Here is a 22,259-nt window from a genome sequence, read left to right as displayed (position 1 = left end):
ATGTTCTTTTTTTATTTTTTATTTTTTGGTAGTTGTGTATGGACAGAATGCTTTTATTTTATGTGTTTATTTTTATGTGGATCGAACCCAGTGCCTCACACATGCTGGGCAAGCTTTCTGCCATTGAGCTACAGCCCCAACCCCCCAAAGGTTCTTAATATTTTGGTATTTTATCTGTTTCCTTCACTCCTCCTTTTTGTTGTTTTTGCTGGAATATTTTTAAAACAAATCCTAGACATTTCTGTTATTTTATTCACAAATAATTCAGTATGCATATTTTAACTGTTCAGATTTTTAAAAAACTTACATAACTACTTAGCTATTATCCTGCATAACAAAATGGATACTATTCCCTTAATAATTTAATACCTAGTCAATATTCAATTTCTGCAATGATCTCAAAGATATCTTTTCATGGTTGGAGTTTTGGGTTAAATTTCTATTTTCTTTTTCTAATTCTTCGTGCTATTGATAAGTATGAAAAATATGGACATGTGTTTTATGGAATGTCCCACATCCTGGAATTGGCTGATTTCTTCTTTGGTGGTGTTTAAACTTCTTTTTCTAACTCTCCTTTCCTATAAACTGGTTAGAGCTTGAGGCTTGGTTACATTCAGTTTAGGTTTATTTCACTAACTCCATAGGTGGCGCTGTGAACTTTCTATTGAATTATCTGAATGGACACCTAATGTCTCCTGCACTTTTTGTGATGCTGATTGATGAGTAGGTTCAGGTACTGAGAGCCTGATCCTTTCATATAATGTTTTTCTGAGTTTTATCTCATGGTTTTTGGAGCTTTGATGATCATTGCCTAAAGCCACTATTTCATTCAGGGTTACAAAATGGTGATTTTCCTCATTTCATCTACTTTGATTAGCTGGAATTCTGTAATAACAAGAACATTCCTCTTTATCAGTTTTCAGCATAATTAGTTGATATCCTAATAACTTTTGTTAGTGACCAGTGATCTTCATCTAAAATATCATGAACACATTTTTAAATGTAGTATTTTTTTTATTTCAGTCTGTTTTATTCATCGAATCAGATTACCTTATTTTGCCAATGTGAATTTCTTCAGATTAGCTTGTCATCTCATTTTGTCTTTTTGAAATGATCATATTCTTTGATAGCTAAGAAACTTTCTTACTTTTGGGCATAGTTTTTTCCAAGTTTATCTTATAAATTCTATTCCAAAGCTGGAATCGGGCTTTTCAACAACCCTTGATTCCTTTTAACAGGGAACAGCACTTAAGGAACAGACTAGCTAGGTTCTAGGGGTGTTTACTTCTGTTTGTCATTTATTCTGGGTCTTTTTAATGAATAGAGATGGGACATATGTGGATTCATATTAGTTCTGATTCAAATTAAAGATTACAGGGCTTATATCTCCTTTCTCTAGTGAAAATTTTGATTCCTAATGACATTAACTTAATCACTTCTTTGTATTACCTATAATATGCTCAAAATAATATCAGAGGATAACAATGCCTTTGCTGTTAATAACATTGACTACTCACTGCAGTATTTTTTGTACTACTTATTAATTTGGGTATTGGGATGAACTGGGGATGCTTAACCATTGAATCATATCCTCAACCCTTTTTATTTTTGAGACACATTCTTCATAAGTTGCTGACTTAAACTTTGCAATCTTCCTGCCATAGTCTCCCAAGTCTCTGGGATTACAGGCATGTACCACTACAGCTGTTTTTTTTTTTTTTAATATTTTTTAGTTGTCAGTGACCTTTATTTTATTATTGATATGCGGTGTTGAGAATCGAAGTGCTTCACACATGCTAGGCAAGCACTCTACCACTGAGCCACAACCCCAGTCCATGGCTTTTTTTTTTTTTTTAAATCCTTAGTATATATATCACACCAGTTATGAAAAGTCAAAATATTACCTTGAAGACACCTAAAATAATTAATTGCTCTGTATGGTCTGCCTTCAACATGTTTTACAGTTAGGTTCAATCAGTGTTTTATTCTGTATTTTTAAGGATTATTGACCTTTCCCTTTAATTATATAAAACTTTCATATTCTTTAATCTCCCAATCTATACTAATGAAGCACATTTATAGAAATCTCACTTTAATTTCTGTATTCTTTATCTTACTCCCTTTGTTTTCCTGTGTTATATTTTCCATTTTGTTATTTTTTTTAAAGAATTGAAATAGAAAAACTAAGTATACATATTCCAATTTCCTCTTGACATATGCACAAAAGGTAACACAGTTAACATTTACACAAAAGGCAGTATATTGTGAATACTGTTCTGTACTTTGGTATTTGAACTTATATTTCCTAAATATTACTTTATATCCTAAAAATATCTTCACTTCACTTTACAGCTGCATGTTACTCTATTGTGGAGGTTCCACAATTTATTTAACCACACCCCTATTGATGAAAATCTGGTTTATTTGCAGTCCTTTGCTGCTAAAAAAAAATAATGCTGCTAGTAACCTCGTTAATAGGCTATTTTCTGTTTTTGCTAACTAGTCTTTACAGATATTTTTCTTGAAGGGGTACCACTGATTCAGAGTAAATAAATAATTTTGCTAATATTGTCCCCATACACTGCATAGGGTTTGTATCAGTTTGCATTTCTGCCAGTAGTATATGACCCTTTTCCCAAAAGATATTGTGAAACTGATATTTTTGCCAATTTGTTAGTTTAATTTAGATTGGCTCATATGTATGCCATTTTGTTTATCATTCTTGTACCTCAAACTTTTCTTTTGAGCAAATTTTTCTCCTTCTTGAAATACATCCTTAATAAACCTTTGTATATATGTTATTCATTTGGTGAGCAATTCATTGTGCTTCCTGAATCTAAAGTTTCAGGTATTTTAATTCTGGAAAAATTTCTACCACTCTGTTTTTAATGTCTCCACATATTGTCTCCTGTTTTTTTTTTTTTTTTTCCTGGAACTCTAAGTAGACAGACTTTATTTTTTATTCCTTGTGTTTTAAAACTGGCACTTCATTTCTCTTTCTCTCTCTGTTGTATTCTGGCTAGTTTATCACATGCTGATTTATTTAGCTCTTCTAGTTTCATCATTCTCTTTGTAGTTATATGTGGTCCACTATTTAATCTGTCCAGTGAGTTTTTAATAGCATTGATTGAGTAACCCCTATCTGAAATAAGTTCAAACCAGAAATTGGGACCAGAAGTATTTGAGATTTTGGAGTTTTTCAGATTCTGTAATATTTGGATGCATATAATAAGATATCTTAGGATAGATCCTAAGTCTAAACAAAAAAAATCATTTATGTTTAATAAACCTTTTATACATATAGCCTGAAGATAATTTAACACAACTTTTTAGTGTGCCTGCACTTTGTGACCTGTTATATGAGGACAGGTGTAGGATTTCTCACTATTGCGTTGTGTCAGTGCTTAGAATGTTTCAGATTTTGAAGCATTTCTTTCAGATTAGGGATACTCAACTTGTACTTAATAACTGGAAGTTACCACCTCACCCCACTTAAATTTGCCTGGTCCTTTGTAGGCTACTATATTAGGCAGCTTTATATTAATATAACAAAAATACCTAAGGCAATTAACTTAAAAGGTTTATTTTGGCTCACAGTTTTGGAGGTTCCAATCTAGCATCAGGTAGACCCCATTGCTTTGGACTTCTGGTGGGAGTGTTAGATGGCTATGGTGGGAAACATGTAGGAATGTAAATTGTTTACCTCATAAGCCAGGAAGCAAAGAGGAAAGGGCCAAGGTCCCACAGTCTCCTTCACAGATATTTCCCCAAAGTTTCCACCACCTCCCTATTGCCAATCTAGGGACCAACCCTAAACACATGGACCTTTGGGAGACATTTAACATCCAAATGTCAGCAGGTATCTTTATCATTCACATAATTTATTCAAACATTTTAATCAGTTATTTTATATTCTTAATCTCCAGTATATGAAGATCTTGGGGTATATCTACTGCTTTTTTATAATTTCTGATTTTATTCATAATGGCTTATAATGTATTTTGCCGTTTTGGATTGTGTGTGTTCATTCTGCGTCACCTGTAGGAATATTGCAAAGCTTGGGAAAAGAGTACATTTTGCAGAGTATAAATGTTGCTAGATGTCCTATAACATTGCCAACTCAGATCATGTTAATTTTTTTGCTTTAGTTTTTCAGACCATGCAGGCAATATAAATTTGAAATTAAAACCTCCCTTAGGATATGCCTATGGAATTCTATAGGGGATATTTTCTCTCACTTATAGTATACAGTTTTAAACAGATTGTGATGATTGTTGCATTATTCTATGTATTCTAAGAGCTATTGTAATCTAAGTGGGTAGACCATGATTTTTAAATTATATATCATTAATGCCATTTTTTAAAAAGCAAACATTTTACAAGATTGCCTCTCTTACTGTACATTCATCTCTTGCCCAGATTGTTGGTTAAGAGTAAGATAGATACATCTCATGGTTATTGCTGTGTGTTAGAGAAGAGTATATTTCAACTTCAGTGATGTTTCATTTGGGTATAATGGCTGATGATTTAAATCTTGGGTTCTTTAAGTGCTGTGTCCTCTTTTACCAGCAGTGTATTCTCTATCATTCTGTATTACCTTGTAAATTGTTCCTTTGTTATAAAATTAGGATAATTTTTGCCTTTTTTACCTCAGGATTATTGTAAAGTTAAATCGCACTTTGAAAGCTCTGTGGTCCTAAATAAAATTTAAAGTAATGTAAAGATTCCTAAAGTTCTCTATTTTTTTTCTTTCATAGGAGTAAAACACAAATCTTTTCTAACAGCTGAGGACTGCTTTGAGTTGGGCAAAGTGGCCTATACAGAGGCAGATTATTACCATACAGAACTATGGATGGATCAAGCACTAAGGCAGCTGGATGAAGGCGAGGTTTCTACCATAGATAAAGTCTCTGTTCTGGATTATTTGAGCTATGCAGTATACCAGCAGGGAGATCTGGATAAGGCTCTTTTGCTCACAAAGAAGCTTCTTGAACTAGGTATGTTATCCATGTGTAACTTAAGGTTATAATTATATTGGGTTGGGGATATATATCATCTGTGTATGTATATATGTATCTACCCATTCACTCATCGATATATCTTTGGTGCTTTTTCATTTATTAGAATTCAAGAGCCATGTCTGTTAGATACACTTTATCCTCTCACTGTTAATTCTCAAAGTAAATGGCAACCAGTTTTTTCTCACCTAATAGTACTACAACAGTGGCTGTGTTCCTCTGCTCTATATTTTCCAGGAATTTCAAAACCAAATCTTGTCTAATTTAGTCAAAAATTCACAGTGTGCTAATTGAAATAAGCCAGATTCAAAATCATGTGTTGAATGCTTTTTCTCATATGTAGAAGATAGAGAGAAAAAGGAATATAAATAAGGAATCTCATAAAAATAGAAGGGGGAGAAGAATAGAGTAGAGGAAGGTGATCAAGGAGGAAGGTAAGGGGAGGTGCAGGTGAATGAAATCATCCGATTATGTGTATGTATGAACATATCACAGTGAACTCCACTATAATTTATAATTATAATGCACCAATAAAAATATAATTAAAAATGTTTATTTACCATGTTGCCATATTACATGTTAATGAGTTTCCTTTGAAGAGTGTTATCAGTTTGTTGAATTTCATATTCAGATGTTAGAAAAATAAGACCAGTGTGGTAGTGCATGCCTGTAATCCCAGCAATTTAAGAGGCTAGGCAGGAGGATTTAAATTCAAACCCAGCTAGGCAACTTAGAACTTATCTCAAAATAAATCAATCAGAAGGACTAGGTATATAGCTTGGTGGTAACATCCCTGGTTTCAGTCACCTCTACTAAAAAAAAAAAAAAAAAAAAAAAAAATTATATTTTATGAGAATTTTACCACTTTCTACAGAGATGTATTCTTTCTGCAAGTATGATCCAGGGACCATGAACACTACATGGACACTTGTTAGAAATGAAAATTCCTTATTTATGTATTTATTTAGTTTAGATTGAACTGGGATGACAGGCATGTGCCAGTGTACCTGGCTATAATGAAGATTTAAAACTTTGTAAAAATTTCTTTTGTGAATAGGAATATTTGTATATGTTAAGAAAAAAGTCAAATAGATATTAGTTCAATTATCCTTTCCTTTTCTTTCAGTGTCTTTCAATGAATTTCCTCCTGAATTAAAATATACTTTGTACTCATTGTAGAAAATTAAAATAGAAAAATATATAGAAGAGTCATCCATGAGTCAGTTACCCAAAGATACACACAAATTTTCAATGTAGTATATACTCCTCTGCACATAATATACACTTTTCCATTTTACAAAAAATAGGCTTTTATAGTATATCATGACATATATTTTGAGTGGTTTCTGAAGGACAGAAATATTATACAATCTAGTACTAGATTTTTCTAAACACCTCATGAAGTCTCTAATTACCATTCTGCATTTTTTTTTTAATCTGTGTATAGTAGTAGTTTGGATTGCTTTGATTTTTTTTCCCCCCTCTTTCCCCAGATGGGTGGTATGTTTCTTTTCTTCCTCTTTACTGAAAGATAGCTAAAATTATCACTAGCAATTCTGAGGCAGTTAGTGGATTCTGGCTTATTTGAAAATTATATCTTTAGTTTCCTTTTTCCTTCTTACTTAGAAGGTTGGGACTGTAATCCACTTAGCCCTCAGATGTAGACTGTGTTCTGCATTAATAATATATCTGTGGAAAAATTTGCTTTTCAACCATGTATGCTTTGTCTTCACCATAGTGATTACTTTTCAGTCTCAGAAAGATCTTTTCCAATTCTTCAAATAAATAAAATGAGTAAGATTTCAAGATTCATTTGACATCAAGTTGAACATAGTTCCTTTAGCTGATTAGTAAGTTCTCAAAGTAGAAGCAATAATTGCTACCTTGAATAAAAGGCTGTTTCCAACTGTTTTTACATAGTATGATTGTATATCCTCATTTACTTGGCAAAGTACTATTTTATATCTATTGTTACAATATAATAATTTTTATTACTCCTTTAAATCATCTTAGTTTGGAAGATAAATTATATGGTCTGCTATATTTATGTTACTATATTCTGATGCTTGAACAACTGTAAATTTACCCATGGACATGCTTTATTTCTCTTGTAATAAATAGACCCTGAACATCAGAGAGCTAATGGTAACTTAAAATATTTTGAGTATATAATGGCTAAAGAAAAAGATGTCAATAAGTCTGCTTCAGATGAGCAGTCTGATCAGAAAACCACAATGAAGAAAAAAGGGATTGCTGTGGATTACCTGCCAGAGAGACAGAAGTACGAAATGCTGTGCCGTGGGGAGGGTATCAAAATGGTAAAGTGGAAAAGTCAATTGTGTATGTAAGAGAATGTGTGTGTGTGTGTATGTACGTTGTGCAAGAGAGAGCCAGAGTTCTTATAAGTCTGAGATAAAATTCAGAATGACTGTGTAAAATATTATAGTATGCCACATTACCTTGCTGTGTATGTCACACTATTATATGCTCCAGTTGTTGGTAAAACATAAAACTTGTGGATCATATTCCATTATATGCATTTGTGGTAATATTACATTTTCACAGGTCAAAAGAGGCTTATAGGGTGAAGGATCAAATAATTTTAAGGAAAGTGATATATTTTCTTATATTTAAAGCAGAAAAGATTTCAGCCATCTTATGTTGAAATTATAATCTGATTTTATGAGACATAAAGATTCATTTGTACAATAATCTCTTGTAGTTTTGATCCTATTTAATCTTAAAAAGATTCCTTTGTGAAATATTTTAGTCTATTTAAGAAATACTTAAAACAGACATTTGACAGATTTATTTTAATATTTACTCTTTAAGAGGCCCAAATATATCTATAAATTTTCCTTTATTTATTGTATATTGATTTTTATGTATTTAGAACTAAAAATGCCAGCTCTTTAGGATATCAATAGATTTTGGGGCCCAAACCAAAAATGTTCCAAGGAACATCAGTTGAACAAAATTGAACATAGGTTTTTGTTTAGCCTGAGGACTTCTCAGAAACTTTTTATAATAACTTGCATTATTATAAATCTAATATACATGATCAAAATTAATCGATCATGAGAACTTCTTTTAAGTAGTGGTGTTCAGTTGAAAAATAATTAGTGAATTTTTAGAGAAAGGGTAGATTTCTGAAAGATGTTTGAATTTTTCTTGACTATAACAAACTCAAACTGATCCAAACTTTAACAGTGTGTATCTTTTAAAGATAAAGATTCAGAATAAGGCCATGATCACACCTTAAAAAAAAATTACAATAGTTCTATAAAATCATCAAATTTCCAACAGTAAGCAGACTTTTTTATTGCCCTTAATAACCTTTGCATAAGAGAGCAAAATAGAATTATAGGTAGAAAACAGGAGCCTACTAATTTAGTAGTTTAATGTAACAAATACACGTCAACTTTGCCCACAAAGGAGCATCTGTTTTATCAAATGGTTTTCATTTCATTGTTAGAGACTTCTTTAAAGGGGGGTTGTAGTTCAGTGTTGGAATGCTTGTCTAGCCGTGTAAGGCCCTTCATTAATGTATAGATTTTTTTAAAAAGTTTTTTTTTTGTTGTTGGACACAGTACCTTTAATTTATTTATTTATTTATTTGGTGCTGAGGATCAAACCCACTGCTTCACATGTGCTAGGCAAGCACTCTATCACTGAGCTACAACCCCAGCCCCTAAGGTATAGATGTTTGATGACAGCTGTATTTTATGCCCCCTAATAAAAGCACCTGGCTTCTTTAATAACTTGTTTTCTCTTTTACAGAATGGCCCAGTTTCACCTTTGCAGTTTAAATATTATTATTATTATTATTATTACTACTACCACTACAAGCATTTAATTGTGAAGTATTTAGGAAAACCTGTTTGGTTTTGTCCCTTTTCTTCTAGGTATTTTCTCACTTTCTGTGTACTTTCCAGTTGTTTTTTTTTTTTTTTTTTTTTTGCTACCAGGGTTGCTTAACCAATGAGCCACATTCCTGGTCCAACCCTACCCCAAGCCACCCTCAACCTTTTTTTTAAAAAAATACCTTCTATTTTATTATTTATTTTTATATGGTACTGAGGATCGAACCCAGGGCCTCACACATGCTAGATGAGTGCTCTCCGCTGAGCCACAATCCTAGCCCCACCCACATACCTTTTCAACATAGATTTTTAGTTGTTAATGGACCTGTATTTTATTTATTATTTATATGCAGTACTGATGATTGAACCTAGTGCCTCACACATGGTAGGCAAGTACTTTATCATTGAGCCATAACCCCAGCCCTCTTCATATTTTATTTTGAGAGGGTCTGGCTAAATTGCTGAGACTGGCTTTGAACTCGTGATCCTTCTGCTTCAGCCTCCCGAGCTGCTGGGATTACAGGCGTATTCCACGTGCACAGACCCAGTTACTTTTTGAAGTCTGGAACAGTGGTGGCATTCATTTCATATTTCCATAAACATTTCCTTGTTTCTTTCATATTTGTAATTTTGAACTTTATTTTGATGAGGAATAGTTAAAAACCCTTTTTTTCCTATTTAGTCTCATATCTCCCCCAAGAAAATAATCATTAATAAATTTTAAGTCCTGAAAGTCTTTTTAAAAAAATATTTTTCCCTTAGTTGTTGGTAGATCTTTATTTTATTTATTTATATGTGGTGCTGAGAATTGAATCCAGTGCCTCACACATTCAAGGCAAGTGCACTACTGCTGAGCCACAGACCCAGCCCTGAAAGTCCTGTTTGATGCAAAGTATTTGCAGAGTACTTTGTGTATTTTTCTAGAGATACTCTTATGTATATATGAAGGAATAGCTATTTAAAATATTACCAAATATAATATACTTAGCATTTTTTTTAACTTTGTTTACAGACTCCTCGCAGACAAAAAAAGCTGTTTTGCCGCTACCATGATGGAAACCGGAATCCTAAATTTATTCTGGCTCCCGCCAAACAAGAGGATGAGTGGGACAAACCTCGTATTATTCGTTTCCATGATATTATTTCTGATGCAGAAATTGAAATCGTCAAAGATCTAGCAAAACCCAGGGTAAATTCTTTTTCTTTTTTTCCTCCTCAGTTTACTGTACCTGTCTATAATTTTTCCTTTGTAAGATAATAGAAAGGATTATTGATAAGGCAATAACTTCACAAATAGTTTTAGATATTATCACTTAAACATAATGGAGTTGTTAATTATGCTCTATGTATACCAGTTTTTCTGTTTGTTATGACAACAAGTAATTCTGAAACTGAATTATGAAAATTATAGATGAGATTTTTATTCACACTGTTCACACTTAACAAATCTCTTTCACTGTCTTACTGAAGAACTTTTTCATATATTTTGTAGTCTTAATAACTGCAGAGGTCAAAACTTAACTTTTTAAAATATCTTCTTTTTTAAAAAACAGACTTTTGAAATATTTTCATTCCCTTTTAGACACATTAATACCAGAAAAATATAATTGGGCACAAGAATCATGCTAATTTTTAAAGGGTTGACATCATAGTTTTTTGACTTTAACCTATATCTTGATAAGAAAAATAATTTAATGTAGGTTAAAACCCAATCCTACAAACTATTCAAAATAGAAATTCTTTTTTTGTGTGTGTGATAATGTGGGAAAGGATAGCCTTTATGCTCTTGCCTTTTTTTTTTTTTTTTTTTAATCAGCTTGCTCTTAAAACAGTTCATCTTATTGATAGTAAACTACAAACTGCTATCAGTTTCAGAAAGATTTTGTTAAATCGTGGGCATATTTTTATTTACTTGTTTACACAGGGATTGGTGAATTTTTTTTCTGTAATGGTCAAGATAGAAAATACTTTTTAGGCCTTTTGGGCAACTCAACTCTGTCACTGCAGTGTAAAAACAGCCAAAGAAAATATATAAAGTGTGGCTTTAAAATACATGAATGTGGCTATATTACAAGAAAATTTTATTTCTAAAAATAAAATTGCTCACCCCTGTTATATCATAAAGGTTTAAATTATGTGGGTATGTGTACTGCAAAATTAACTTTGAATTTTTTAAGTTTGACTACTGTTCCAAATTGGTATTTTTTAGTCAAAGATTACATTGTAACTGAAGTGACTGGTCTAATGCAGATGGGCACTCTCCACTGAAATTTTTATAAATCTACTACCAGAATGCTACTTATAACTACATCATATTATGTTATTTTCTTCCTATTTTAGTCCTTTATTTGTGGTCAGTAAACTTAGTTTACTAAATTATCTTGGTAGAATATTAAGAATTCATCTCTGGATTTGAAGGTTCTGTATTCAGAGATTCCGTAGTTTGGATTTTTTTTAATAATAAAATTTCATACTCTTTTGTTAACCTCAGAAACACTCTTTTATTTTAAAAAAAGAAGTTTGAGATAATAGTCTATGGCCATGCCACCCTGAATGCACCCGATCTCGTCTGAAATAATATCTTGGCTGTCATCTCTTTCATTTATGAGTTCTTTTCATCTGCCTTTCTCCTCAGTCCAAAATTATTTCACTGTATATGTTAAGTGGATGTCTTGAAGGAGGAAAGATTGACCTTAAAATGAATTCTAAACAGTATTAGCGTAAACAGTTCTGTCACTAAAAATTAAAATCAGAGAATTTGGAATAGATCACTAATTGTAAATAGCCATTCTTTCTTATAGCTGTAAGTTATGCTTTAAATTTTAGAAATTTCTCTTTTCCTCACTGTCAGATCCTCTAACCAGTGAAAGAAATTTATATTCCAATCTCTTTTGTAATCCTTTATTCATAGAACATAAAAGCACATAAAATAATAATTTTTTTAAAAAATACAAAATCCTAAGAAACCAACTGACTTTCACTGCTCAACACAAGGTGAATGGAAGTGTATGGAGTTATTTCCTCTACTTACTCTCCTTTCAAAACAAAACACCAGAATTCTGACTGGTTGGATAAATGTGATTCATTTTTTGTCTTGTAATGCAATTGTTTTGATGGTTGGCTTCACAGCTGAGGCGAGCCACCATTTCAAACCCAATAACAGGAGACTTGGAGACGGTACATTACAGAATTAGCAAAAGGTAAGAGATGTGTATGCTGCATATTTTGCCCTCTAATGAGTGTTTTGTACATCCTACAGGAATTTTTATTCATTTAAGGGAAATAGGTCATTTTCAGTCTCCAGCTCAAGTTGCCACCTTATATGTAAACAGGATAACACACAGATAAACTGCTCTGTGTTTCACAGGCTTTTCCCTTTAACTAGAAGTTCTCTTTTCAATTGTTAGTTGGTTGGTTATGTTTAGGGAATTAGTAGCTTTGTTTCTTAAGATCAGGTATCAGATATCCAGGAAATGGCCTGATACTTGTTTTCTTTTCCCCACTTTGCTAATGAAGGAAATAAAGAAAAAGCAGCAGCCTGGTTAATCTGGGAATAGACCTTGTTTATGCATTTCTCTGGCATTCCTAAGTGCTGCAGTGATTCACATCATCTTTCATGGTGATTGTGTTGGCATTTGCCCTTACATCTTATAAAATATTGTCATTACAAAGTAATGTATTTCTCCTGTTGGAGTATTTTATTTAAAAAAAAAAATTGCTGACTCAAAAGTTGGCAATGGAAAGAACAGAGTTATGCTTCTGAGCTCAAGCTTCCAAAAATTACTTCTGAACTTAATTGCCTTTTACTTTGCAGAGACAGTGAAAAACAGTTATCTTGGTGAGAGTTTTTTAAAATGTACTTATAGGGCTGGGGTTGAAGCTCAGTGGTAAAGCACTTGCCTAGCACGGGTGAGCCACTGAATTCAATCCTCAGCTTCACATAAATAAAAAATAAAGATTAAATTCTTTAAAAAAAAATGTATTACAGAGACTATTCCCCCCCCCCAAATATTTGAAGAACATTAAACTTCTGGATCTGGGAAAATGCCTGTGAAATCCAGTGCCAAAAATCATTTACATACAGTTTCAAATGATTTTTTTTTTTTTAAAGTGAAAGGACAATAAATCTACAACATAGAATCTGTCAACAACCCTTTTTTCTCTTGATTTAGAAGTGGCTCTTCTTATTGCCACCTTTCTAAATGTTTTTTGCTGATTTGAAACTATTACCTACCATCCAGACCAATCTGAATCCTTCCAATCACCTGTGGCTTGGCAAAACAAAAGAAAAGGAATAAAGTCCAAAATTGCCTGCTACTGGAGTAAGCCCTTGTCCTTTCTTTTTTTTTCTTTTTTCTTTTTTTTTGTAGCTGAGCCGAGCTACAGTACATGACCCTGAGACTGGAAAATTGACCACAGCACAGTACAGAGTATCTAAGAGGTAAGGGAGTAATGGAGAGAACTTTGGTCATATTTGGACCATTTTCTTTCTTGAATTTAATTTTCACAAAATCCTTGATATGGTTTCTGAGACCTCAGCTGTTAAGTGTAGGTATTTGATGACATCTGTGCTTGAATTTTTATGATGGACCAATAAACAGACATGGTTATGGGGCAGTTGATGACATTTTCCAAAGTAATTTATTAGATTACAGAGTGCCTGGTAAGGCTCCTAAACTCTTTAACTTATATGTAAAGTTGTATTTTCATATTGAAGTAAGAGAAGATCCTGAAGACTCTCCATAGAATAGGGCCTAATTTGTACTCTATTATAAATAAGAGTTAATCTCTAGTTCACATAGTAGCTGTAAGTATTAAGAAAGTAAACACCTTGAGTTATTACATAAGGAAACCTTTGCAAGTCAGTTTTAGATTCCTTGCTTTTGACAATATTTAAAGAGACTCCAATTATTAGCTGATAGATCACTGGAATGATTTTTAAGAATATATGATTTAGAAGCAAGCACAGAGGCACACACCTGTAACCCAGCAATTCAGGAGGCTTAAGCAGGAGGATTATAAATTCAAGGGCAGCCTCAGCAATTTAGTAAGGCCCTATCTCAAAAAGAAATGGGATGTACTTCAATGGTAAAGCACTCATGGGTTTAATTCCCAGTACCAAAACCAAAATAACACCAATATTTCATTGTGACAGAATGGAATCATTTGAAATTATTTATGAAAATTTTAGTTGTCGACTAAAAAAATTATGCAAATAATTTCATAGATTTTTAACAATTATTTTACAAATAATTGTTAAATAATTTTAAAGATTAGATAATACATTCATGAACAGTTTCTTACTGTTTTTTGAGCATATATTTATGTCCTTCATGTACTAACCTTAACATCACCATATACATATTCTAGTTTCCTACCTGTCTCTACCCTATACCACTACTTGTCCTCTTGCCCAGTAAGAATAGGGAAGAAAAGGTTTTTTTCTCACTTCTCACTAGGTTATGGCTGAGTCACTACAACCAAAGAGATTAATAAGAGCATCCAAATTTATTTAATAAAGTGTTATATTACATTAAAGCCTTTAGAAAAGCATGATTGGACAAAGTAGCATATGATCTAATGGTGATAAACAAGAGTGAATTTAACAAGGCCTGTTTGTTCAGATACTTCTTGGCATCTCTATATTTTTAAGATAAGAATAAGTTCTTTTCCTTCAGGTATAAAGGAGGGTATCTTTGGAATGAAAATATCTTTATTTTGAGGAAGGTCAGAGAATTCTTTTATGGCCTGCCTTATGGGTAAAGAATAGGAGGAGGTCAGAGAGATTTTCTGGCTTTGCTATTTCCTCATATGCCAGGTGCCATATTTTGGAGTAGAGCATCCAGAACTCAATCAGAAGACACGAAGAAAATTTAAATTTGCTTTAATATGATTTTGATTTAATTGTAGGAGCCAATTGTCTTTCAGGAACACCAATAAATGGTAACGATTTGCAGTATCCAACTTGGGTAGACATGTTCTGAGAATAATTTATTGTGCTTCTGATCATTGTTATTAACCTGATTTTAAGTTACACTAATTTTCCATTGTATTACAGAACCTTGTTCATTTCCACAAAAATGAACCCCTTCTTTAAAAAAAAGAAAAACAAGCTGTTAGGTAATTCATCAGAGATTGATTGCATGGTTTTAGACATTTTTACTATCATAAAATTTATAAGTACTTAGTTCTTCACATTTGGATGTTTCTAGGAAGCATATAAAACAACATTTAATAAGTTAAGGGTTTTGGAAGACATTTCCTGGAAATTTTCTATTATATATAATTATACATATTATATATATTATAATTTCTATTATATTGTATATATAAAATCTATATATACATATATATGTATATATGCATATGTGTGTATGTATATATGTATGTGTGTATATACATATATATATATATACACACAAGCACACAAATCTTTTGTGGGTGGTACTGGTGATTGAACCCAGGGCCTTGTGCATACTAGGCAAGCACTATACCACAGAGATACATCCCCTAGTCCTATGTTTGTGTGTGTGTGTGTGTGTGTATTTTTTTTTAAGATGTTGACAGACCTTTATTTTATTTGTTTATTTATATGTGGTGCTGAGAATCGAACCCAGTGCCTCACACATGCTTGGCAAGTGCCCTACTACTGAGCCACAACTCCAGCCCCCTGATGTTTTATATTAATAAATAAAAATGTGTTTTTTTCTATTTTGAAAATTTATTTTAAAGCTATGTGGAGTCATTTGCCACCCATCACTGTAAATCTTAATTTTGAAGATTCCTGTAAGTGAAATAAATATTTTCTCTTGTATAAGAAAAAGGCATCTCAGATAACAAATGGAAGAAAATTTATGTGTTCTGATGTCTGTTAATATAATGCTTTCTTTTGCTCTGGGAACATCTGTATTCTGAAAATTTCTGGAAGGTGATTTCAAATAACTGTGTTTTGAGAAATATCTAAGAGAGTACATTATCTTCTGTGGAAGTAAAATTTATTCCAGCATTCCAGCAAATGGAATTTTCTTTGGCAAAATATTTTTGAAAGTTCTTTATAATTTAAAACATGATTTAAGCCAGGCATGCTAGTGCACACCTGTAGCCCCAGCTACTCAGGGTCATCTCACATAATTGCTTAGAGCCTTGCTAAATTGCAGAAGCCTCCTAAGTTAATGCCTGGCTAAGAAATTGAAGTTTTGAAAGGTAAACGTTCAGTTACATGTTCTGAAAAGACAAATTAGATGAGCTTATAAAGTTCGGTTGAAGTAATATAAATAGTGATATATATAATAAACAACAATCTATTTAAAGTGGTAGAAAAATCTTCTATGATTTGGTGAATTATTCTTGGAAATGATTTTAATTGCTTTGCTCTGAAGTAATGTTTTCCTACAATATGACATTTATGATACCAAATATAATGTTTATATTTTGCTCAGAATTTAGTTTACCATGCTAATAAGGAGCAGATCCAGATATAAAAGTACTTTTACAATATGTAAGCATTACAAATAATTTTAAATAATTTCAGATTTTTAAAAATTTTAACATAATCTTAGCTTAAATTTTTAACAACACTGCCCTTTAATGGGTTGAACAGTGGTTCTCAGACTAAGAACTGAAATGGACAGATCTGTAGTCTTGTTAATAGTAGAATAATTAACAAGACTACAGATCTGTCCATTTCAGTCTGAGAACCACTGTTTACAACAGTTTGTTAACCTTAGAGCACTTGAAGAACTGTTGGAATTTTTGCCCCCTGGCATTTTGAGCCCCAAATTACAAAGGCAAAAGATAATTTGCATAGTGATTTTTATATTAGCTAATTGTACATAGTTAATTTTCACATCTGTGTTGTGTTAGAAGAAGGCAGTGATGGTGTTCAAACTATATTACTGACATTTGACATTTGTAAAAACCTCCAAAATGGTTTTATTCACTTGTGCTTGTTTAGTGTGAGAATATTGTTTCTTTGTCAATAAAGCATTATTGTGATTTTTTAAAAAAATGATAATGTAAAAAAAAATAGTACCCTAATTAAATGTACAACTTGGTTAATAAGTTTGTCTTTAAGGCCAAAAGGAAGATATTTGGGGGAATTTAGTTTTTTGTTTGTTTGTTTGTTTTACTATTGTTTTAGTTTGTACTGGACCTTTATTTTATTTATTGATATGTGGTGCTAAGAATTGAACCCAGTGCCTCACACATGCACAACCCACTGAGCCACAACCCCAGCCCTGGGCAATTTAGCTTTTAATGGAAGTTAGGGATTTGTATGAAGTTATTTGAAGCAAAATTTTTTTTTCCTCCTGGCACTAAACTGTGTTATGGGGAAAACACTATAGCTTAGTTAACATTTTCTAATACAGTTGTACAAAAAAAAAAAAAAAAAAAAAATCTTCAAATGGTTGTTTTTGTTTCCTACTGGGGGTTGAGCCACCCAGGGGCACTTTACCATTGAACTACATCCCCAGCCCTTTTTATTTTGACTGTGATTCACTAGGTTGCTGAGGGTCTTGCAAAATTTCTGAGGCTGATCTTGAACTTATGATCTTCATTCCTCAGCCTTCTAAGTAGCTAGGATTAGATGCCCAGCTTCAAATGATTTTTTTTCCTATTAAAATAAATTCTGGGGCTGGGATTGTGGCTCAGCGGTAGAACCCTCGCCTAGCATGTGCGAGCCTCTGGGTTTGATCTCAGCACCACATAAAAATAAAATAAAGATATTGTGCCCAACTTCAACTAAAAAATAAATAAATTCTGTAATCTTATTTACTTATTTTAAAATTATTTTTCTTTTTATTTTTTGCAGTGCTGGGAATCAAACCCAGGGCTTTGTACACAGTAGGCAAGTGCTGTACTACTGAACTACATCCCCACCCCTAAATAACTTTACATATTAATTTACGTAAAGCACTGGGTACTAGAAAAAAGAAACCATGATTTCTGATGATTAAATTAAGTGCAGGAATAACAGCTAGATTTTTAAATTACCTGATAGGTCTATAGTAATGTCTGCAAAGTTATATTTGCAGGATTGATTCCCATGTGTCATTCATTTTCCTCTGCAGTGACTACAATAGAACCACAGTTAAAATGGCAAGTTTTTTTTTTTAACCTGTAATCATTATTGGCTTTAACGGCTAAGCTCCAAACCTTCCATTGAGATCTTTTATAATCAGAAATGCAAATTTTAAAAGTTTTAAGAAAATTTAAACTTTTAAAATTATTTTTGCCTTTATGTTTGACAAAGAATAAAAAGATTGATGTTAACAAGCATTTATGAAATAAGCAGGTATAAATCAGTGCAGCTTTTTAAAAGGACAATTTGATATAGTTTTTCAGAATATAAAAGTTGTAGCAATTCTACATCTGGGAATTTATCCAGAGATATTCCCACAAATGTGTGTGTGTGTGTGTGTGTGTGTATATATATATATATATATATATATATATATATATATATACAAATTTTATTACAATAATGCTGCTATAAATATTTACAAGATTTTGTAGGAACAAACATTTTAAATTTCTTGAGTTTATACCTAGAAGTGAAATTGCTGATTCATATGGTAACTCTGTTTAACTATTTGAGAAACTGTCAGACTGTTTTCCAAAGTGGCTGTCCCATTTTATAGTCCCACCAACAATTTATTAGGTTTCTAGTTTTTCCAGATATTTTTTTTTTACTATATCAGAAAAAAAAATTTTATGCATCCACAGATTCAATCAAGAGATGGAAAGGTAACTTATAGAATATTTACAAATCATTTTTCTGATAAATGAGATATTTGGTAAGAATGGAAGTGACTGCTAATGAGCACTGAGTTTCTTTTGTGGTGGTAAAAATGTTCTGGAATTAAGTATTGGTAATGATTGTACAGCTCTATGGATATATCAAGAACTACTAAATTGTATAAATTTTTTTTAAAAAAAGGTTTTTGATGTCTATCATGTCTAGTGATTGACATACTTGTGCCTGGATTTTTTTTTTTTTTTTTTGTACTAGGAATTTAATCCAGGAGTGCTGAACAACTGAGCTACATTTCTCCAGACCTTCTTATTTTTTTCATTTAGAGACAGGGTTTTGCTAAATTGCCTAGGGCCTCTCTAAGTTGCTGAGGCTGGCTTTGAACTTGCAATCCTCCTGCCTCAGTTTCCCAAGTCCCTGGGATTACCAGTGTGGGCCACAGCCCCTGCCTTGTTACTGTCTCTTTGAACGTAGCCATCCCAGTAGAGGTTAAGTGTTATATCTTATGGTGGAGTGTGGTTTTTGTTTTTTGTTTTGAGATGGGGTCATGCTGTGCTATACAGGCTGGCTTGAACTCCTGGCAACCTTCCCACCTCAGCCTCCCAATAGCTGGAACTACAGACACACACCTTTGATTTTTTGAGATAGGGTTTTGCCCTGTTGTCCAGGCTGGCCTTGAACCTGTGATTCTCCTGTCTCAGCCTCTGGAGTAGCTGGGATTAGAAACATGTGCCATCACACCTGAATCTTTCATACATCTTGAGTAAAATATTTTTTAATATAGTATGAAGTTTTCTTCTTTGAATGTAGCTATCTAGTGTTCCATGACCATTTGTTGAATATAACAAACATTTTTTTTTGCTTTTGTAATTTTACATGAGTAAAGTGAGAGCTTTGAAAACTTTCTAGAAGAGCAAAAAAATGAAAGTTTTTTTTTTTTCCTCTTGGTAGCAGGAGACTTCACAGTGAAGAATAAAAAGCAAGCACTAGAGTGGGGTGTGGTGGCACATGCCTATAATTCTGGCTACTCAGTGAGGCTGAGACGGGAGGATCTCAATTTCGAGGCCAGACTCAGCAACTGTATGAGACTATGTCTCAAAATAGCTCAGTGGTAAAGTGCTCTTGGGTTCATTCTCTAGTACCAAAACAAACGAGCAAACAAGCATTGGCAAGGAGGAGATTAAAGATAAAAAGGGAGGCTACAGCTGCTAGAATAAGGTATGTGATAGTAGGATAGACTCAAAAGCATCATAGAAAAGTCTGCTTCTGGGGATTGGGGATTTAGCTCAGTGGCAAATTGCTTTCCTAGCATGTGCAAGGCCCTGAGTTTAGTTCTCAGCCCAAAAGGGGAGGTGTGGGGGAGTATGCCTCTGTAAGGCTGAAGGAAATGATTCCACTAAAGTATAAGAAAAAGATAGGCCTAGACACTTAAATTGGTGGTAGCAAGGAAGGAGAGTGAAGATATCAGAAGTCAGGTTCTTTTTGGGTAACAGATTTTTGAGATAATAGTTTTTCTAGGATAGAATAGGAACAGTTATCAAGATGTGTTAATTTGAAGCTTTCTTAGAATACTTGTCAGTTTTGCATTGCCGCTAACTATAAGTCATTTGGTGATTGCTTATTAAATTTAAATGAAATCCATCAAATTCTTAATATTTATTACCTGTATGTTACCTATATAATTTACAATAAGACTCTTTTATTCTTCCCATTCTGCTCACGAAGGAAATCTACTCAGCCAGTCCTGATAAATTTATAAGAGATCAACAGACAAAGAAATTTGGTAAAATAAGATAAATCTTGGATTTGTTTTAAGAAGTGTACAGAATATGTTCATTCATTTAGCAAATATTTACTAAGCATCTACTATATGCCAGACATTGTAGGTTCTACAGTTGTACTGGTGAGCAGAAACAGGCAGCATTTAAATGTATTTGGAAATAAGAGTCAAATTAACATATCTACTATAGTCAAATAACAAATAAATGTAAAATTATTACTGTGATTAATGCTAGAAAGGAAGGATAGCATAGTACTATAAAAGCATATTTGAGGCAGAGCATCACCTGGAACTTGAGCAGCTGCATGTGGGAGATCTGGTGAAAGATGATGGCCAAGAACAGATTAGGAGGGCAGAAGTCCAGGAATGTATTTCACATAGCCAGCCAAAAAAATTTACGTTGACAAAGCTACAAGATGAAGGCTCAGCTGTAATACAAAATGGTGATGCATCACATTCCCCCCAAAAGATCAATAAATAAAATGTTTTATACAACAACAACAACAACAACAACAAAAGCATTTTGAAGCAGCAGCTTTCTCCACTTCCTAATGCTCATAGGTGGCCTTCCCTGATGTGCTTCAGGCTGCAGGCAGTTGCTAACTCCAAGATTCTTTAAAGGACTATGAGAAACCTAGGAGAGTTTTGGGTGTACAGTTGATGACACCCTCTATTATCCCAACTATCAGGCTGATTCATTTAGTAGCATCCAGCAGATGCCAAAGTCATTGCAGTTCCAGTATGTAGCAAAGGTGCCACAAAATAGATTGCTTTTGTGAAGAAGTCTTATTAAAAGAAAACATTAAGAATATTTACAGGCAAAAAAAACTTCCAGGGCTGGAGTTGTGGCTCAGTGGTAAAGCACTTACCTGGCATGTTTGAGGCACTGGGTTCGATATAAACAAACACAAAAATAATAAATAAAGGTCCATTGACAACTTAAAAAAAAAAATACACAAGAAAAAATGCTTCTTCCCTCTCGGAAAGAAAAGGAGTGCCAGCAGAATATAAGTCCTTTAAGAAAATAGTCCTGAAGAGGATTCCCACCAGGATGGGACCCTTCTGATCCCTGTATCCTGAGAATAGGGCATATGACCTGCAATAGATGAACCAGGCTGTGGCAGATAATGTGTGTTAGCAGTTATTTCTGAAATAACTACAGGGATACATGGAGATAGAAGCATTCAGAGCTGGATATAAGAATTCTTTGAAGATGTAGTTACAGCATTCAGTTAATGAAGGGAGATTTAAATGAAAGTGTATATCTAAGAGAGTATAGTGGCACAAAGGCTATTATTTGGGCATTCTATAGAGGGAGATATTCTTGAATGTGTTGATTACTTTGGTACAAAAACTAGGCACAAAGTGGAAAATAAAAGTTATTGAAAGATTGCAGATAGCGTTGACTGACCACCCAACAGCATGCTGTGTCTGATATGCATCCCTCTAGAGACCTGTGCTGCAGAGCAATCTGACACAGTGTGAGACTGACAGATGTTTAGACTATAGGTAGTTTTATTGTACTCTTAACAAACTACCTGCTCTCTCCAACCTTGAAAATGATTTCTAAGGCAAACCAAACTGTTCCTTAGAGTTTTTCCTTGAGTTTAGTTTTATTCTACTGGTAAAAGTAACTTACTTTTAGAATACATGTACATTCATATACAAGTGTATATTATGTGTATGTTAGATTAACACATTAATGTATACATGTGGAAAAAAGATCTCAGTTCAGTTTTTAAATCTAAGTAGAATTTGTTTTAAACTAAAACATTAATCCTCATTGAAGGTAAGTACAGTCATAAAAAAAAGTACTAAAATTCAGTTCAAAATGTATAATGCTT

General features: G+C 33.0%; 1 protein-coding gene across 3 annotated transcripts in view; it reads left to right on the top strand.

Moving 5' to 3' along the window:
- Window positions 1-22,259, top strand: part of P4ha1 (prolyl 4-hydroxylase subunit alpha 1) — a 69,029-nt gene that overhangs the window by 27,396 nt on the left and 19,374 nt on the right. For 2 of the 3 annotated variants that reach the window (XM_076834597.1, XM_076834598.1), the window contains exons 6-9: window positions 4,758-4,997; window positions 7,140-7,336; window positions 9,894-10,070; window positions 13,252-13,322. In XM_076834597.1, the coding sequence (XP_076690712.1) occupies window positions 4,758-4,997; window positions 7,140-7,336; window positions 9,894-10,070; window positions 13,252-13,322 (685 nt within the window). Of the gene's footprint in view, window positions 1-4,757; window positions 4,998-7,139; window positions 7,337-9,893; window positions 10,071-12,010; window positions 12,082-13,251; window positions 13,323-22,259 lie in introns of all 3 variants that reach the window. The other variant, XM_076834599.1, reaches the window with a different exon arrangement.

The sequence above is a fragment of the Callospermophilus lateralis genome, chromosome 15 (genome assembly GCF_048772815.1).
Source record: "Callospermophilus lateralis isolate mCalLat2 chromosome 15, mCalLat2.hap1, whole genome shotgun sequence".
Taxonomy (NCBI): domain Eukaryota; kingdom Metazoa; phylum Chordata; class Mammalia; order Rodentia; family Sciuridae; genus Callospermophilus; species Callospermophilus lateralis.
Note: the sequence above shows the minus strand (reverse complement) of the source record. Positions and strands in the feature narration are given on the sequence as shown.